General features: G+C 48.3%; 1 protein-coding gene across 4 annotated transcripts in view; it reads right to left on the bottom strand.

The window, feature by feature from the left end:
- Positions 1-7,039: 7,039 nt before the first annotated feature.
- IRF2 (interferon regulatory factor 2) overlaps positions 7,040-20,943 on the bottom strand; it is an 86,721-nt gene continuing 72,817 nt past the window's right edge. For all 4 annotated transcript variants that reach the window (XM_081521878.1, XM_081521880.1, XM_081521879.1 and 1 more), the window contains 3 exons: positions 18,288-18,452; positions 9,766-9,812; positions 7,040-8,456 (listed from right to left, as the gene is read on the bottom strand). In XM_081521878.1, coding sequence (XP_081378004.1) covers positions 8,148-8,456; positions 9,766-9,812; positions 18,288-18,452 — 521 coding nt within the window. In that variant the 3' untranslated portion in view covers positions 7,040-8,147. The remainder of the gene's footprint in view (positions 8,457-9,765; positions 9,813-18,287; positions 18,453-20,943) is intronic.

Raw genomic sequence — 20,943 nt, 5'->3', positions numbered from 1 at the left:
AAAGCTGGAAATGGACAGCCTTATTTCCTAGTTCAGAGAAAGCAATGGCACCCCACTCCAGTGTTCTTGCCTGGAGAATCCCAGGGACGGGGGAGCCTGGTGGGCTGCTGTCTATGGGGTCGCACAGAGTCGGACACGACTGAAGTGACTTAGCAGCAGCAGCAGTAGCATTTCCTAGTTGTTCTTGCATCTGGGCTTCTAAACTGCGAATCTGGTTCAACGAGTTAGTTATCTGCGTATAAGGGAGACTGGGAGTCAGGATGGAGGCACAAGCCACCTTCCTTCGCATTCACTTGTAATCATTGGGCAACGGTGATTGTGAGACACTGGGACTTTCTAAAGCTGCGTCTCAAGGTTTAGTCACTAATTTAATGGGCCCCCAGAGGGCTTCCCGGGTGGCGCTAGTGGTAAAGAACCTGCCTGCATGGGTTCCATCCCTGGGTCAGGAAGATCCCCTGGATGAGGGCACGGCAACCCACTCCAGGACTCTTGCCTGGAGAATCACGGACCGAGGAGCCTGGTGGGCTGCAGTCCATACGGTCGCACAGAGTTGGACATGACTGAAGCAACTTATCACACACACACCAGAGATAGGTTGGGGCCGAGAGGGACTTCTTGGTTCTCAAATTTCCACTAAATCATCACGTCCTCATGATCGTTAGATACTTCCAGTGCCAGCTTCCTGGCTTCTGAGGTTGATGGTGGAGGCAGAGATGAGGCAGCCTGCTCTCGGCCCCTCCAGCCTTCCCAAAACATGAACACCTGCTTCTCCCCAGTCCATGCCTCTCTGCTGAAAATAGCCAGAGCGGTTTCTGTTTCCTGCAACTGAACCCCGCTGAAACACACTGTTCCCATCTCTCCCACTAACTGCTGGGCTTTACAACTGTCAACTCTTCAATGGATCCTTTAAGCCCTAAAATGTTCAGTTCAGTTCAGTCGCTATCTCCATCACTCCCATTCTCCCTGGTACGGCTTTATTTTTCTCCATAGTATTTATTGTCTCTTAAAGATTGTTTGGGTTTCCCTGGTGGCTCAGTTGGTAAAGAATCCACCCTGCAATGCAGGAGACATGGGTTTGATCCCTGTGTCGGGAAAATACCCTGAAGGAGTAAATGGCAACCCACTCCAGTATTCTTGCTTGATAATGCCATGGACAGAGGAGCCTGCTGGGCTACAGTCCATGGAGTTGCAAGAGCTGGACATGACTTAGTGACTAAACCACCACCAAAGATTGTTTATTGGTTGGATGTCCACCACTACTAGAATTTAATATCTATTCAAACACAGACTTTGTTTTGCTCACTTCTGTACAGCCTTCTAACACTTAGAACCCTAGTGGCAGACAGTAGAAACTCCATAAATAGTGTTGAATGAATGAATCTATTTTTATTAACAGAACGTGGTGCGTGCATGTTAAGTTGCTTCAGTTGTCTCCGACTCTTTGTGACCCTATGGACTGTAGCCCACCAGGCTCCTCTGACCCTGGGATTCTCCAGGCATGAACACTGCAGTGGGTTGCCAAGCCCTCCTCCAAGGGATCTTCCCAACCCAGGGATCGAACCTGCATCTCTTCTCTTGCATTGTCAGAGGGGTTCTTTATCACTAGCGTCACCTGGGAAGCCCTCTTAGCTGAACACTACTCCTAAATTACTGCATTAGTAATAAGGTCATCAACAATATACCCTCAATTATGCCTCCTCATGAAGCTTTCACCTGGGTTTAGAAAATACTCAAAGAACACAAAGTGATATGTGTTCTCTGAATCTTAGCATTAAATTTAGGGTGATCAAATCCTTCTGGTTGCCTGATATTTTCTCAGTTTTAGCACTGAAATCCCATGACCTGAGCAAACCAAGATGATTAGTTGCCCTAGTTAAATTCATGAGGTGGTAAAGAAAGGCATTTGAAATTACATTATTCTAAATCCAGCTTGCAAATTAAAGTTTGCAAACATGAATCTTTTAAACTAGCCTGTGGTTTCCTTCCCACGTCACAGTTGTCTTGTGAATGATCACAGAAGCCATCAGGGTGAAATTTGAGCAATGGCCTTGGGCTGCCTTCTACACTTTTATCAATCTTCTTTTTTGGTTATGCACTGAATATGCTACAGCTCAGGGTGTGAAATATAATTAATAGCATATTTCATAATTAAATTTAAAAACTTGATACAGGAGCTTCCCAGAGAAAAGTTATAGTACTAGATCCTTCAGGAAGGCAAGGGAAATCTGTTTATAATGTCATTGGGAGCCAGAAGAGTGAATTCTATTGAGAATATTTACCAATATTAATTCTAGGGATAAATAAATGCTTAGCCATCACAAACCATAAACAACTCCCCCCTCCCCAGCCTCTAGCGGCTAACATTATTCTGAAATTTCAGACATCGAGTTCAAGTATAATTTGTGGTTCACAATAATGTCTTTGATCTGGTGCATTACCGAGAACTGGAGAATGTGAGCATGCTCAGTTCTACGACCCAAGCTTCCAGTAGATGGATCATCTTGGAGAGTTTCGTTCCCTGATGATTCATGCGGTTGAATGCTTGGATGTTTAGATTTTCAAACATTCTTCTCAACCCAAACCAAAACTTAGCGATGCTGTCCCCCTGGAGTTTGTTGAGCACCTGCAAAAACAGTTGTGTTGCTAAAATCAACGGTGCCATGTGACAGGGGCGTTTCTCCGGCCCTGTGTGTGAGGGGTTAACAGAGCCGGAGTTGCACAATCCAGCACAATGCATTCCTCAGAGCCAGCAAAGCCGTCTGAACGTGTTTACAAAGCAGATACAGGGAAACTGACCAAACCGCCCAAGGGCAGTGTGCTTAGGGGAAAAGAGGCACCACCTGGGCTGCTATTCTTCGTAAGAAATTGCCTAAAGGACTTCAGAAAACGCTTTTAGACCATGTGAACTCTGACATGTCCCACATCTCGAGCCTTCCAACCCTTCCATGGAATGACTCAAGTTCTTGGACAGACTTCACATTTTTCTCACACCGGCTATTAGGCCTGGCCGCTTCCTTCCTTCCAGGCTCTATTTTCGGTAGCAGAAGCCCTGCACCTGTTGTTAGCATGGCCGCAGAAGGAAACCTCAACAAAACCCCGGTCTGTCTGCCCAGCAAGGCCAGGCCTGCCCAAGCCGGGCAGGGGGTGGTGTCAGGGTCCAGAGGGCCGGGAGCCTCGGGAGAGAACCGCTCACCCACCATCTTCTTGTGTCTCCTGACCCCAAGCTTTGCCCAACCCGGGTGCTCCTCTCTGGGTCTGTGGCCGGCCACACTCCTGAGGGCCGAAGCCCAGGGGCCCGGCCCTGTTCTTCTGACCCTGGCGTGTGGATCCCAGGGAAGCAGGAGAAGATTCTGGGTGGGGGGTGACTGCCTAATTTCCACATGTGGGAGGCCAACATGACTGAGACACAACCTGGAGAAGCTTCCAGTCCCACAGAGTGGAATCCCCTCGGGGAGGGGTCTGAGGCAGCCTGAGAGGGCCCCTCAGTGGGTCAGGCTCTAGTCCACCGGCTCCGACCATCCTGGCCCAGGGTGCGCCAGGGCGAGTGGTGTTTCAAGAGGTGGCTGAACACCATGGAGTAAAAACCAGTTTCTGCCTCCACTCTCTCTGCAAACCAAAGCTGCTACTGGGACACTGGCTGTGACCCCTTTGGGCTACCTGCCTGCCAGCCTCCTAGTGTGCATTCTTTACTCAGTAGAAATTTGGCAGAATCGCCCGGGGTCTGGGGGTGGGGTGGGGGTTCTTCTGTTCACCTTTTATCTGGGTCTGTTTGTCCACAGATAGAATAACAGGGGGCTTTTAAAACCTAATGAATTCAACATTCAAAGAATAGCCTCGAGCAAAAGGAATGTCTAGCGTTCCACTAGGGCAGGAGGCCATTTGAGGCTTAACCGTCGTTTTCATTCACATGCAAAATACTTTCAAAAGCACAAGTTGGAAAACTCAGAATCCTGAAACCCAATCAGTCATCTTCCTCAATCCTAAAATTTTGATCTCACTAGTGGTTACCTGATAGCTGAATACACTTTAGATTGAGGAGGGGGGGGAAATGGATACTATTTTGGGGTTTGGATGGCCAGTAGATTTGTACGTATTTCTTTTCTGTGTATATTTCTTCTTCTCTCTAAATACATTTAAATAGACTAAACACCTCCTTTGGCAGTTACTTCCATCAAAACATGGAAAAATGCTATGGCTGAGCATGGATTTATTTAGAAACTTGCAAATGGTGTTCTGGAAACCCTTGCAGTTCAGGGTGTACCGGGTTCTTTTAACCTTCGGACTGGGCGGAAGTTCCTGCCACTGGATGCACAGTTCACAGCTGAACAGGCTCCTCATTGTTAAGGGGATGACCCAGGTGCTGGGGCAGAGACTAAGACTGAACCTGCCAGTTACACACACACACACACACACACACACACACACACACACACACACACACACACACACACACACACACACACACACACACACACACACACACACACACACACACACACACACACACACACACACACACACACACACACACACACACACACACACACACACACACACACACACACACACACACACACACCAAACCCATCACAAAAGCATATCAACACACACACACACACCAAGTCCATCATAAAAGCATATCCACACACACACCAAGTCCATCATAAAAGCATATCCATACACACACACACCCCCCAAACCCATCACAAAAGCATATCAACACACACACACACACCAAGTCCATCGTAAAAGCATATCAACACACACACACACACACACATACCCCAAGTCCTTCACAAAAGCCTACCAGTGCGCACACACACACACACACCCCAAGCCCACCACAAAAGTGTATCAGTGCACACACACACATCAAGCCCATCCTAAAAGCACATCAGCACACACACACACCAAGTCCATCAGAAAAGCATATCTACACACACACACACACACACACACACACACATCAAGCCCATCATAAAAGCATATCAACACACACACACACCAAGCCCATCACAAAAGCATATCAGCTCACACAGAAGCCAGCCAAAAGCACGTGTCCCCAGCACTTCCTGTTACGGACAATGAGGTCTAAGGCCGAGGCCCTGAGATGCCCTGTCTCACTTCTTTTTCCTCCTCAGGCCAACCCCAGGCCTCTTTCCCTACACTCCTGGCAAGTGACACTGAAAACATGACAGAACATGCCTTTTCTCAGAAATAACTGAAACATCGTTCTGGCTCTCCTGCCTTCTTGGCTGTGCTCTGCGTGCCTGCTCAGTCGTCTCCAACTCTGTGCCCTATGGACCGTATCCCACCAGGCACCTCTGTCCATGGGGTTCTCCAGGCAGGAATACTGGAGTGGGTTGCCATGCCCTCCTCCAGGGGAATTGTTCCGACCAGGCATCGAACCTGCATCTTCTCGGCCATGGGTGGTTATCTTTAGGCCCCTCAGGGGTGCATTTCCAGCTCCGTCTTCTCTCACCTGGTGAGACACTGCCTGTCTGGTCACAACCGTGTTGGCAGAAGCACATGGAGTGAACTCTGGGCCCTGCAGAGCTGCTGAGAGGCCTCGAAGTGAGTGGGGGGGCTCCCCTGTTTGGAAGAGAGAAAGGGGTCAAGAAGATCTCCCCTTTGCCCTTTGATCTCCAGGCCACGTGACCGAGAGCCCGCCTTCTGCTACTGGCTTTTCATTGATTCTAAAGCAGGGTGTTTGAGTAGAAGGATTTAGATACAAGTTGCGAAGAACTGGACCTGTTTGTCCAGAACCTGGGAGAAGGCGTGGTCTTCAGTGAAGGGCACAGGGCCGAGGAGGACAGGCACCCCTCCTCCCTGGGGCTTCTCCTCTCGAGGAGACTGCAGAGGCTTTTCCTGAAGGGGAGGTAAACCCAGTGTCACCTGGGTGCTCCTCATGGGAGCAGCTGACCGTCCAGCCTGGCATTTCAGCCACAGCACAAGCAACCAGTAACATGCTTCAGTTCATTTTTTGTTCAGGGCTGGATAATTTTATGGCCACTAATTCTATCTGCAGCCACACACAGAGGGAGGCATAAAACTAGCCCTTTGTCCTTTCACTGAAGGAACCTTCTCAAATATTAACCCAGCAATCTCCTGCACAAGCCCCAGAGGTAACAGGGAGGGGGCTGAGGCTCCATAGGTTGATTTTCCGGACACCGTGGAAGCTTGAGGGGTGAGCCTGATGGCTTCCCCGAGGTCAGGGACTCGGTGGTGGCGTCTGGGATTCTGAAATTCACATTTCTCACTTGTAAAGATATGCCTCAGGTTCTAAGGGTAGGGCCTTGGGCTGAGGCCCCAGGTCTTAGAAAGAAGACTGAGCCAGAAGGAATCCAACAAATATCTCCTGTTAGCAAAAATGTCTTATCCGTGAGCTTGGGATGTGACATAAATACAGAATTTTAATCATGTTTAAGAACGAGAAAAACACTGATGTGCATGGAATTTGCTAACGGTAGAGAGCAGTGAAAGGGGGAAAAAGACTCCCTCCATAATCACACCAGCCTCGGACGCTTACTACCTGTGAGGCTTTGCGTAAAGGCATTTTCCTTTCCAGTCTCCATTCTTCCCTGTGAAATGGAGATAAATCTCTATCCTGTGCACAACCTTGATGAGTGGAGAGGTGAAATCGTCATGCAAGACAACACTCAGCACAGGATCCAGCTCCGGGCGAACACCCAGCAAAGGAAGGCATCCATATCCTCAGGGCTTCCCAGGTGGCCCAGATGGTAAAAAATCTGCCTGCAATGCAGGATACCTGTGTTCGATCCCTGGGTTGGGAAGATGCCCTGGAGAAGCACACGGCAACCCACTCCAGTATTCTTGCCTGGAGAATTTCATGGACAGATAAGCCTGGTGGGTTACAGTCCATGGAGTCACAAAGAGCCGGACACAACTGAACGATTAACACAAAGGAAAAGGAAAGGGGGAAAGTTCCAGTCCACCAGAATGATACCCTGCCAGTCCTGTCCCATGACTGTCCTCTAAGGTACACACAGACAAAGTCAGGCGTGATGCCCATTAAAAATTTAACTATATATCATATTCATTTATTATCAATCCACAGGATAATCTGATTGCTACATGAGCTCATAAAAGCTTTTCACCTTTACAAAATTAAAAAAAAATGTGCCACAAGGATGTAATAACTGCCGATAAACAAGAAAAGGAATCTTAAAATTATAAATTTGCTGTAGAAAAGATAAAAAACAATTATATTTTCTTTAGAATTTTACCTTGAATAAAATATTCCCCTGTATAAAAAATAAAAAAGCTTGCTCTGGTTAGAATTAGAGTATTTTTGTCTTCAAATCTGAGAATTTGCATAATCTTTCCATGATAGTTTTCCTTTGTACCGCGTGGCATTCAAGCATAGCAGATTAGAAAGATTTTCTCTTTTTTTTTTTGTTTTTTTTTTAAAGCAGTCTTTTAAAATGGGACATCGGTGGAGAAGTTCATTTTCTTCTTCTCCTCCTCAGGGATGTGGAACATGGCCTTTGAGGGCAGGAAGAGGAGGAAAGAAAATGAATGGGAGAGGAGGGGAGGGGAGGGGATGAAGGGAAAGAGATGGGAGGGGAAGGGAAGGGATGAAGGAGAAGGGGGGGAGGGGAGGAGGGAAGGCGGCTAGGAAAGGAGGGTGCTGACTGTGCTGTGAAACAGAGCAGGATCACAAGAAGGTCTATCTGTAAGTGCTTTTAAGATAAGGTGCAGAAGCAGACTGCAACGTCGCTAGTACTGCCCTATGTACATATTCACAAGAATAAAAAATTCCAGCTAGTTCACATTTTCTCCTCCGTGTGGAGGCATCCATTCCACCATGCTGGCCTTGACCACAGGCAATGCAGCACCTCACTGCCCGTAGGGGGTTGGTCCTATGACGTCCTTGAACTTGAGGGAGCAGCCCTGGGAGATCCAGCAGGCTCTAGAGATAACGCGTCTACCAAGAAGCTGGAGTCCTGAGTTAAAAAGAAGCTCCAGTACTGGAGTTGGACACAGCAATCAATGTTCTATTTTGCCAAGGCTTTTTCCCTTAAGATTCGTCTAAAATAGGTGTCAGAGAGAAAAATAAAATACAAACAAACGAGAAACACAAAGCCAAGAAATCCCGACAACCACCAGGGGAAGTCGCAGGCTTATTAATAGCTCTTGACGCGGGCCTGGGTGATGTCTGACGTCTTCTTGATGACGCTGGCCCGGGTCTCCCGGTCTGGGCGGCTGCTGCTGGGCGTGGGGCTCATGGAGGGGGCGAGGGGGAGGTCTGGGAACGGGGGCCAGGAGCTGTTGTAAGGCACCGGGCAGCTCTCCTCTTTGATGGTGACCTGGAGGTCGGGCTTGTTGGACGTGACGAAGGTGGCCATGCTGGGCAACAGGTACGTGCTCCGTGGCCCCATGTTGCTGAGGTACTGTTTGCCTTCAATGTTCCTCTTCCGCCAGTGTGGCCGACCCTTGCAAAGAAAATAATGATGACAGGTATTTCCTCTGCCCTTTCTCCAACGGCTTTTAAAACATGGCCCCTTCTCCCCATGCGTTAAGTGTCTGAATTTAAGAGGCGTGGAATAAATGAGAAGCTGAGTGACTCCACATCCTTGAACTGAGATCTATCCCCAGCCACACATGACCCCCAAACACGGTTTCTCCCCCCCCCTTTTTTTTTATCATCGATGCCCGTCGCCCACCTCCCAGAAATCTAGCCGAGCCGAGACTATTCTATGAAGGCAGGAAAACGAGGCAGCAGCTCGGTTTCTGGTTCCCCTCTAACGCCGGCTGCCTGGCCTGATTGTTAGGAAGCTCTGGGCCAGGATGGCTGGTGAGAGAGGGCAACCATGTCTTCACGATGGCCCCACCGGATCCCTGAGTCCAGATGTGTTTTTCAGAGGGAGGCAAGTGAGGTGCTCAGTAACAGACAGGGCATGCCCCTGGACCGCTTTCAAATGGGTGCAGTTCAGAGCTCCAGCGTGCTGCCAACAGCTGGCTTCAAGGTGTGGGCGCCATTCACAGGGAAGGAGCTAGAATTCTGACCTTGAAGAAACAGGGTCCGAATGTGTGCGAGCATCTGCACCTACTGTCTTTTCAGAATTCCTGGGCTATCCTTGGAAGCAGTTCGCACCCTGGGAAATAGTTAATTGAAACAACCGCTAGGCAGTCTGTCTGTCTGTAACTGACTCAAAACACAGACACAAGGCAGGCCTCACAGGAATGCTTTCGCTCACCATCAGAGCCGTTGGCTGCCATTGTCAGAGCCCAGCCAGAGGAAGGAGAACAGGAGAGGGACTCAGAATCCGACTGAACGCGCACCTGGCCAGTGGGCATGGATCGCGGGTGACAGGGACTCTAGGGACCTGGAGAGCTGCTCTGGCTTAAAGCGCTTCCTGACATTGACCTCTCATCACGGCCCGGGGCCACCTGGACCTTCTATTTCTGCTCGCGAAGTAGGATGTTTATGGTGCTAAGAACATCAGCGTTTCCTGGCATTTTCCTGCCGTCACAGCCTCCTTTCTTACTGAGACATCTCTCCGTCTCTGCCTGCCCCTTCAGTTCCCAAAGCCTCATTTTGTAAGTTGAAATCCAAAAGCACTGTCAATTTTATGTTATGTATATTTCACCACCACCACCAAAAAAAAAAAAAAAAAAAAGCCGCAAATGAAACTCATGATCAAAAGAAAAGAAACTTCACTAGCCACGAGGAAACCACCATGCTGGTTGGGAAGGCTCTGTCCCAGCGCCTGCTGGAGACAGCGGCCCCGCGGTGCTTACCTCCGAGCTCTCTTCGTCACTGGGCACGCTATCGGTAGTTTCGCTTTCTGTTCACAGAGAGAAAAACACAGGCCCATCATTCCTGCCACTCAAACTGTTTGGAGGCTCAGGCAGTGTTTAAAAATATATATATATATATATCAGCAACTTTTTCTTCCAAAGAGAAGTGGGATCACTAAACTCATAACCTCCATCCCCTTTGCTCAGGTCAAACGCGTGCGCCTGGGAGGTGCCGGAGCAGAATTGGATTCTCTAGCTCTGCCCCTTCGGAGAAAAGGTTGAGGCTGGAGGGGTGGCTCATCTTCCCAGGGCCAGGCTACGTTTATTCAATGTCTCTGCTTCCCGGGGTGGGATGCCAGGCCCCCGGGTGCCCTTCTGCCCCCCTGGGGCAGGTCCTCTGCCAGCTCCCGCCTCCGCTACAGGCCCTTTCCTCGCGGCTGCTCCATCCAGGCCCCACACCATCCGTGGCAGCTGGTTCATTTAAATCCCAGCCCAGTCTCCCCAGGTCGCTCCTTTCCAGCCCAGTCTCCTCCCAGCCCCTCACTGCTGATATCCCGGACGGATAAAGGGGTTTATCTTCCCCCTGGCTTGCTGTGGGTGCACAGATTCTAGGGGGGGCGCCTGTGAGCCTCAGCTGCTGGCATTTACCTCCTCATGGGGTTCCCTCCTCCGGAGGGCAGACGGGGGCCTGGGACTTGCTCTGAAACCAACAGAACACTGCGGAGGCAACGGGCTGGATGTGATCACATTACATAAGTCTGAAACCCTGTCTAATGAGGTGACGACCTCCCTGGCTGGCCTTGAGGGGGCAGGCCGCCACGGCAGGGAGGCACCCGGACAGACAACCAAGGGGCTGCTTCCAGCCAACAGCCAGCAAGAAGCTGAGGCCCTCAGGCTGACAACCTGCCAGGAACTACATTCTGCCCCGCGCTGTGTGAGCTTGGAAGCAGACCCTCCCAGATCCCATCTTCAGATGCGACAGCCGCCCCGGCCCAGAACTAGACTGCAGGTCTCTGCAGAGAATGCCCCGAGCCGAAGACCCAAGCCGAGTCATGCCTGCTCTCCTGACCCTCAGCAACTGTGGGATGATAAAGTGTGTTATGTTCAGGCACTAAGTTTGTAGTTATAGGCGGCAATAGACAACCAACACTCAGTCAACCACCCTGATTCAGCCTGCCGGCTGTGAGAGACAGAGCAAGTGACTTGACTTCACGGAGGCACGGTTTTCCCCATCCGTAAAATGGGAGCAGAAGCACCCCTCCAGCACCTCACTGATGCCGTGCTCAGCCCGGGGCCCGGCACACAGCCCACATCCAGTAAATACTGGAGTGCCTTTGTCCTAAGCTCACTAGCCTCCTTCAACACTGGATCTGTACCACATACTAGGGGAGTAGAATCAGGCAACAGCTAGAGGTGACATCACCTGTGCAGAGAATACAAGATTTTTTTTTTTCAAGTAATTTACCAGTGTTCTTCTTCTTTTTTAAAAAAATTATTTATTTATTTATTTTTGGCTGGGCTGGGTCTTCACTGCCGTGCGGACTTTTCTCTAGTTGCAGGGAGCAGGGGCTACTCCACAGTTGCAGTGCGTGGGCTTCTCATTGCGGGGGCGTCTCTCATTGCAGAGCACGTGCTCCAGGTGTACAGACTTCAGTAGTTGCAATTCCTGGGCTCTAGAGCACAGGCTCAGTAGTTGTGGCACAGGCTTAGTTGCTCTGCAGCATGTGGGATCTACCTGGACCAGGGTCAAACCTGAGTTTCCTGCATCGGCAGGTATTAGTATATTCTTCACCACTGAGTCACCAGGGAAGCCCCAAGAGTTCTTTTAAGTAAAAATAATATAAAAAAATTTTAAAGCAAACTACTTTTGATTTTTTTAAGTAAAAAAACTTTAAGTGTTTCAAATGCAAAATTGACGGCGTGCAGTTTTTCAGGGTTCATAGCATCGAGAAATAAACGCACAGGAGCGAGAACTTCCAAAATCCAGGGACCCTTAGAGGTCACCCTTGGGGTCACTCACTTTGCAGACAAGGCCTGAAGGGAAGCCGTATCAGTGAATGTTTGTGGGGTTAGTGAGCCGTGGGCCAGCACCTGGCCTGCAGGTCTTGTTCAAGCTCTCAAGGACCCTAAGTCAGGAAGCAGGTCCTGTCACCCCACCCCACCCTCAATGGGCAGAAGACCTTGTGTGCTCTCATGGCTTCTACCCCTTCCACTTCAAACCTATGGAGGCCCTGGCCTCCAGCCTCCAACCTTGCTGGGGGCATAGCTGTGACCAAGTAGTCCCCTGCCCAGACAGAGCCCTTCCGACCACACAGAGCACCAGTCCTAGACGAGCCCCCTCCATGAACTAAAGGCTAGGGAACAAACGGACAAACTGAGGCACAGAAACATTCTTCGAAGAAGCTGAAAGTGACAACACGAGGCCCACCCTGGGCCTCTTAGCACCGTTCTCGGTCACTGTACTTCGGTGACCTCACCCGGGCATGAGCCATCACAGAGGGCTGACCACCGGCAACCAAAAAACCGGCCCGTCCAGCAGGGACAGCAGATGCTCGGGAAGGCTTGACCCTCTTTATCGGGGCAAACCAGCAACCCCAGGCACAAGAGACCCTTCCCCACAAAAACACGTTATTGTAAAAACAACAGCAAGGGAAAGCGCCCCTCCTGGCTTAATCTTCCAGCTTGCCCAGGACTCCGAAGAGGAGACAGAAATCAGTGGCTGCCACTCCCAAGAAGGAAGCAGAACAGAGACGTTGAGAAACCAGCTTAAGTGTGGTGGTCTGAGTCAGCGCAGGGAGGGAAGACAGATCAGCCTTCTGATCCCCGGGCCCCGGGCACTAAGGCTCTCCTTGCAGCTCTGGCCTCCCACGAAACTTCAAGATCCCCTTTCCGTTTTGAGGGTTAGCTCCTCAGGGCTCCAAAGTCGAGGTTTCTCTTCCTTTCCTGTAGGTCTAGCCCCTCCAGTTCCTCCTAATCACCCTCCAGAAATACTTCATCTTCTGTTCCTCTCCCCTTCAAATAAACACAGGATGCCACCAGGCTTGTTGGAAATGGGCAAAAACCAGCAGGGGACTGAGTCACCAATGCGGGAGGGGTTGGGATGCAGTCTCTGGGAAGATTCTGTGGTGGGACCTGGCATGACCATGAACAGGATCAGAATGTTATCCACCTGTAAGTACAACTTCAGGGAAACTGCTGGAGACAAGAGGAGACACACATGCTCCAAACTTCTGTTTTCAGCTGACACAAGTGTTAGTGGAAGAGCATCATTTCTAAAGGAAGGTCAATTTCCCTGAAGCAGTTTTGAAGAATCTCCATATTAGCAAACTGAGATTTCTATTTTTTTTTTTAAGTACTTTCTTGGATGCTCCACACAGCATGTGGGATCCCAGTTCCCAGACGAAGGATTGAACCCCTGCCCCTTGCATTGGAAGCATGCAGTTTTAGCCACTGGACCATCAGGGAAGTCCCTGATTTTTCTAGTTTTTATTATTTAAAAGAACGGCCTCGAGTGTCTTCAGCTTACGAGCAAAAGAGGCTTGCAGCCCCAGCCTGAGGATCTCAAACCCTTCTCTCTAGAAGAACAGCGGTACTTTCAGCTACTCCTGGGTCACTGCTCAAAGTGCTTTGTTGGGGGCCACACACACCTATTTTCCTCTGTTTTCTTGGGTTTTACTTCACCACTGGTGTTTTCACAGAACTAACGAGTTCATGGCAGCTGCCACTTCCAGATCAATGTTGCTGCTGACACATCAATATGAATAGTTTTATTTTTCCTTTTCATTAGTTTCAGTTCAGTTTTTTATTTGCTTTGAGTAAAATGGAACAACAAAAAAAAATTGGGAGTTGCCTCCTAAGCACGGTCTGAGTAAGTTGCAGTGTTTACAGAGTAATAGCAGATACCTAAGCAGTTTGACTGATCTTTCTGGTCTCTGTTTTCCCAAAAGCATCTGGGGTGACAGGGAAGGGGGAGGTTTGGGTGCTCCCTTCAGGACCTACAATGATGCTAGTCTTAGGCTCACTCTCCACGTAGCCCTGTTTCTTTCTTTCTTTTTTATTTTTACTTTTTTGCTCTATTTTTTGGCTATGTGGCCTGGCATGCAGGATCTTAGTTTGCTGATTAGGGATCAAACCCATGCCCCCTGCAGTGGAAGCACGGAATCTTAGCCACTGGACCACCAGGGGAGTCCCCTTAGCCCAGTTTTTATTGTCAGACCATCTTAGGAAGATGATTTGGAAAGAGACAACACGTCTTCCGTCACAGCCCTTTTGCACAATGACATCTTGGTACATTTTCTGGAAGACTCTGTTCAACAAGTTTTATTAATAAGATTGACAAGGATTCTTTTCCCTCGATCACTTCCTCAATTACTTTCACTACAAGTCTCAATGAAAAGGTTCAAATCAGAGCCCTCTTAAAAAAAAAAAAAAATATATATATATATATATATATATATTTATTTCTGTATTTGGCTGCATCAGGTCTTAGCTGTGGCATGTGGGATCCTTTGTTAGGCGTGCAGGCTTCTCTCCAGTTGCAGCACACAGGCTTAGTTGCTTTTTACAGCAGGGGGAATCTTAGTTCCCCGACCAGGGATCAAACCTGCATCCCATGCACTGGAAGGCAGATTCTTAACCACTGGACCACCAGGGAAGTCCTTCGAACCAGAGTCCTCTTAAAGAACTTTTATTGTTGCTGCACCCAACAAAATACAAGCCTGCTCCGGTTTCCTGAAGGACCCAAAGTCTTTTCTGCTGGTGGCTGGTCTTCCTTCTCTCAGTTATCACAAATCAATCCTTTGTCTTCTGCCTTCTTCTCCATCCTCTCATCCAGCCTTCCCCCCAATACTACTGTGGTTTCTCTTACTAAACCACCAACAACATAATAAATAATCCCTGTTCACACACTGGGATCTTTAAAAATAAAAAGGACTCTTCTCTAGAGTTTCCCAAGGTTGGGATTTGGGACATCCCTTCCCAGAATGGAGAAGGCAATGGCACCCCACTCCAGTACTCTTGCCTGAAAAATCCCATGGACAGAAGAGCCTGGTAGGCTGCAGTCCATGGGGTCGCGAAGAGTCAGACATGACTGAACGACTTCACTTTCACTTTTCACTTTCATGCATTGGAGAAGGAAATGGCAACCCACTTCAGTGTTCTTGCCTGGAGAATCCCAGGGACAGCGGAGCCTGGTGGGCTTCCGTCTATGGTGTCACACAGAGTCGGACACGACTGAAGCGACGCAGCAGCAACACAGCAGCAGCTTCCCAGAATAAAGTTTCATGAATCCAACTAGAATTTCATGTTGTCTTCAAACAACATAATGCAAGTGTGTGTGCTCAGTAGTTAAGTCATGTTCGACTCTTTCGTGACCCCATGGACTGCAGTTCACCAGGTTCCTTTGTCCATGGGATTTCCCAGGCAAGAATACCGAAATAGGTTGCCATTTACTCCTCCAGGAGCTCTTCCCAATCCACGGGTTGAATCCATGTCTCCTGCACTACAGGCAGATTATTTACCACTGAGCCACGGGAAGCCCACACTGCAAGTACGTCCACTCAAAGAAACTGTCCCTTTTCTTCTCAACATCATATTTAGACCACGGAGAAGACCGACTTGCAACAATGAATGCAGTTTTTGTAATACTACTGGGATTCTATTTCAATGATCAGTAGGGAGGAAAAAAATAGCAAACAACTGCCTCCAAATATCAGTTTCCTAAATGAATGAAAGTGGTTAGAGGCTGAAATTCACTTGAATAGTCCAAACAAAGGGACCCTGTCATGGAAAATAGGCAAACAGCCTATTTTTTTGTGGGGACCATCAAGTTTAAAAAGGAATACAACCAAGAAGCTGTCTTTCCTAGCAGCAAGCTATGGAATTCCAGATTTTAGCTACCCATGGTCAGTAACAGATAAGTTTCTGGTGTGTCGTGGGTTCTCGAAAAGTAGTAGTGATGACTTATCTTGGCTCTATCCAATAAGCTTCCCTGCAAAGGGTTCTGGAGAATTCAGACAATGAAAACAATGGAAAGAAATAAAGGCCAGGCTGAAACACCAGGCTCCAAGCAAACCCCCGCTGCCTGCCAGCCTGGCACTAAAATCCGTCTTTTCAAATCTTGCAAATGTCCCGAAAAGGGTAATGACATTTTCATTTCTCTCTGCATGAATCAGCTGTTCTTGGGATTCTTCTGCAAAGGCAAAATGCTACTGCTGGCAGAACAGCAAGAAGAGGTCCTTCCAGAATCCCCAAGAACACTTCAGAAAACTCTTACTCAACAGATAAACAGAAAAGTTGACTCTAAAGCGCCAACCCCTTTAAAAAAAAAAAAAGGATGTAATAATGCCTGCAGTGCATGATACAGAGGAAAGTCACACATTTTCAGCCTCGGTCAGGGAAACAAAAGCAAAGTGGCTGAGTGTTTCAGGTTTCAGTTATCTCCACTGTAAAATCAGGGCATAAACATTTGGCTCTGCCTCATTTGGCTGGCCCTTGAGATCCTGGCATGTGGACTGTTCTGAATGGCAGAGCCCCACGAGTTCCTGCAGGGCAGCATCGCAGTACAAGGGCTAAGAACAGCATCAGCCATGCGTGGGTCCCACTGTGCTACAGGTTGTCCATCTCTGGACACATTGCTTCACCCCAGCAGCCTTAGATACTTAATTTTTAAAGACAGAATAATGGCAGTACCCAGGGTTATTCTCCTGACAATTAAATAAGCCAGTCAACATCAAGCACTCAGCATAGTTTCCAGGGCACAACAAACACGCCAACAAACAGTATCGTTATAGTTCCTATTACGGGGACGAGTACACACAGGAGTTCAAAATATGTTTCATGAATAAATAACTGATGACAAGCTTAGCCTGTTTGGCAGATTATAGGCTTCTTGTAGCCAAGGTCGCTTCTCACTTTCCTTTTATGTTTGCAGCATAAAAGAAAGTCAGGACCTTGAGGACATTCTGCGAAGTGAAATAAGCCAGTCACAAATGAACCAATACTGTATGATTGCACTTATATGAGATACACCGAGTAGCCAAATGCAGTGAGACAGAAAGTAGACGGGGGACTGCCTAGGGGCTGGGGGAGGGGGATGGGGAGTTACTGTATATCGGGCACGGAGTTTCAGTTTTGCAAGGTGGAAGAGCTCTAGAGACGGACGGGGTGCTCTTTGCACAATTCTGTTAAGGCACTGAATGCTGCTGAAATGTGCACTTAAAAATGGCTGAACTGGGGGCACCTTCCTGGCGGTCCAGTGGTTACGACTTCTCGCTTCCACAGCAGGGGGCATGAGTTCCATCCCTGCTCGAGGAACCAAGATCCCACATGGCACACAGCACAGCCAAAAAATAATAATAATAATAAAAAGGCTAAAGTGGTAAATGCTATACTATGGATATTTTACCGCAATTGAAAAAAAAATTAAGTTGACATGAAAGCAAGTTGGGGTTCAGGAAACAGAAGGTTAATTTAGGGGCTGCTAATGTACAAACAATGTGTCACATGAATCCACCTAATTCTGAAGCCAACTCTGTGCCAGTGACTGGGGTGGTGCCCGGACTGAAGGACACGCTACTTGGAAGCACATAAAGAGCACTGGCAAGAATTCCTGAGCTGAGCGACTGTGGTTACCCATCAGAGGATGTCCGCTTTTTTACCTGTAATATCTGCAAGGAATAACCCTGACTCAGAACTCACATTTCATAATTATAACTGAGTCCCCAAAAGTCAAGTGGAGATCATCAGAAGGAGGGTATGACGTAATGCTGCTGGGGGAAGGGAGCCACCACTTTCTCCCCTAAGGATAGGAGAGCCCACTGGATCTGGTCCTAACCCTGTGACATCGGGGCCAATTTCTGCCAGTCTGGGGACATTCCCTGGAGAGTTCAAAATGCCCAATGAGAAGCTGTACTAAATTGAAAAAGAAGCGGAACCTATGTGGAGATGACAAGGAAGCTTGGCAGAATGACAGAATGGAACATGGGGTCTTGCAGGTTCGGTTCAAGTTCTGACCCAAACACTTACTGGCCTGGAGCAATCCCTTCACTTCCGATGAAGGAACTGGAAGAGGTGATCCCTAAGGTCCTATTCAGGTGGGACCAACTCAGATTCCATGAAAAACACCCTTCCAAATTTCTGATAATGTGTGCAAATAAAACAGACGCAGATGAACTGTTACACTGGCCAAAACTGTCGTTCAGGTTTTTCTGCAACATCCTTCTGTAACCTCTGTAACATCGAACATACTCCCCCCCCCAAAGAAATCTTCTTATTGGTCATGCATGAACATGCTACAGGTGATCAAGAGAACTGTTGTGACCAAGACTTGGACCTGAGAACAACAGTGTCTAAGAAGATGTTGGTTGAGAACATTAAAGCCAGAATAATTCCAGCCAGAGTAATCCTTAGGACGGAGGAGAGGTTCTCTGCTGTGTTGGTGAAAGGGGTGACCTTAGACTGAAGGACCGCCCCGCCTTGTTCCTTGTTCAGTGGCAGAGTTTCTGACCCCCCCACCCCCTTACCTGCGTAGGAAGACACAGGGGAGATCTGCAGGGGGTAGAGCTCACTCATGCTGACCGGCTGCTCATCACTCTCGGTGGTCACCTCCACAACTTGACAGATGTCCGGTGGGTTAGTGACAATCTCTTGATCCTCATAGGTGCCATCCAGATGTGACTGTCCTACAACTTTAAAGAAAAGACGGCCATCATGTGCCACCATCACCTGCCTACACCATCCTGGCATGCACTCTCAAGAAAGAAAACCTCCCCCGAGAGAGAGCCCAAGAGCCGGAGTCCCAGTTATCAAATGTCATCTGCCGTGAAATAAGAACAAGCCTCAGCTTTGGGTTAATGTCCCTGGAGAAGCAGCCTGCCAATAACCTGGCTCCCCAGGGCTATTTCGTGCCTGCCAACGGTGCTCATATGTGGCAGCATCCCAAACTCAACCCGCCCATGGCCAAGGCTGCAGGAGAAGGGGCCACATCCAGACCTAGCCCCAGGGTGCGAGAGGGAAACAGCGCTTCGAATCTGACCCGTTTCTCTTCTCTGCTCCTCCTCTAAAGGAAGCGGCTGTGCTAGTTTCTGGGTCCTGGGGTCCAGAGAGCTCATCAAACTTTAATAAAGAGGAAGGACCACCAAAATCTGCCCTATTGTGTCATGTCTAGCTGTGGGATTCTCTGTTCATACTCTCCGCCCTCTTCCTCCTCTGCAGGCAAAGGATGTCATATGAGAAGGATGAAGGAGAGTGTGTTCCCAGTTCTAACACATCTTCGCAGCATCAAGCTCCTCAAAACACTGACAAGATGAATTCTGACCACCTTGGCTCTGAATCCTGCCTCAATCTTTTTTTAAATTAAACTTTTCAGTTTGAGATCACTGGAGATTCACGTGCAGTTATAAGAGATAATACAGAGATCCTGTACGCCCTTTGCCATGCGTCCTCCAATGGTAACACCTTATAAAACTATTGTACAGTGTCAGGATATTGGCATTGATAATCTATGCGTCTTGTTCAGATTTCCTTGTTTCACTTGTACTCCTTTGTGTTTGTGTGTGTACTTAGTTCTGTCAATTTCATTATACATGTGGTTTCACATACCCACCACCACAGTCAAAACACCTAACACTCTAATCATTACAAGCATCTTCTATAACCATATCCACCGTCCTTCAGCCTCCTCCCCTCTCTCTAACCCCTGACATCCGCTCATGTGTTTCCCATTTCTATAATTTTTGTCATTTCAAGCATGCCTCATAGATGAACTCACACAGTAACCTTTTGAGATGGGTTGTTTTCACTCAGCATAATTCCTTGGAGATTCATCCAAGTTGTTGTGTTTATCAACAGTTGGTTACTTCACATTGTTGAGTAATATTCCATGACGTGGATGTACCAGGGTCTGTTTTTGTTCACCCCCTGAAGGACTTATAAATAAGGCTGCTATGACCATTCATGCTACTCTTGCCTGGAAAATCCCACGGACGGAGGAGCCTGGTAGGCTACAGCCCATGGGGTCGCTAAGAGTCGGGTATGACTGAATGATTTCACTTTCACTTTTCACTTTCATGCACTGGAGAAGGAAATGGCAACCCACTCCAGTGTTCTTGCCTGGAGAATCCCAGGGACGGCGGAGCCTGGTGGGCTGCCGTCTATGGGGTCACACAGAGTCGGACACGACTGAAGAGACTTAGGAGCAGCAGCAGCAGACCATTCATGCACAGGTTTTATCTGAACATAAATTTCCATTTCTCTGCAACAGAGGCACAAGAGTGCAACTGCTGGATCACGTGGTAATTAGATGTTTAGTTTTACAAGAAACTGCCAAAGTCGTGTCCAGAACGGCTATACCATTTTACGTTCCCACCAGCAATGTATGGATGAGCTCACTTCTGCACATTTTCACCAGATGCTGGTGTTATCACTATTTTTTGACTTGACTCATTCTGATACATGTTGGTGATACCTCATTGTGGTTTTAATCTGAATGCCCCTAATGCCCTGTCCCGTTTTGAAACAGAGCAGACCATATACTTCTGTTGGCAACTGATCGGATGGAATATCCCTGAAAACTGGCACACATAAGCAAACGGGACCAACGTTTTCCCAAGGGCCTCTCTCAAAGCACTCCGTACCCATAATCGATGTTTTGCTCATGCGTAAGTTATATTAACATTTCAACACATGAGACTGTCAGGGAAAGTATCACTGTCCCGTTATAAATGAAGACACTCGGGCACAGAGGAGTACAGTGGCTCGTCCGAAGTCACTCGGCTCGGATTATGGGCAGTGCTCTGCATCCCTGGCCACCTGGAAAAGGTTCAGGTTAGGAGGGAAGGCAGCCACATTCCAGTCTCCTGGAGAAGTTATTAGCATCATGGGCCAGTTCTTGTTTTCACTGCTCCAAGTATTTTGATTACTTAAGTATTTCTGTTTATACATGGGTTTCTGTTTGAACTGCTTGGGCAATGAGGGGTGATGAAATGATCAGCACAAGGTAGGGAGAACATAACCCGATTTCTATACAGGGGAGGTTTCAGAAGGGAGTGAGAATCCATGGATTTTCTAGCAAAGAAAAGAAAGGCGCCGAAGAAGCTGGGGAAGGAGATTTGGGGATGTGATAACAGACTCCACAAAGTCAGGCAGACAGAATGGAATGGAAACTGGATGCCACCAAGG

Source organism: Giraffa tippelskirchi, chromosome 8 (assembly GCF_054371585.1).
Source record: "Giraffa tippelskirchi isolate mGirTip1 chromosome 8, T2T-mGirTip1v1.2.pri, whole genome shotgun sequence".
Taxonomy (NCBI): domain Eukaryota; kingdom Metazoa; phylum Chordata; class Mammalia; order Artiodactyla; family Giraffidae; genus Giraffa; species Giraffa tippelskirchi.
The sequence above is the reverse complement of the archived record's forward strand: the minus strand, read 5'-3'. Positions and strand labels throughout refer to the sequence as shown.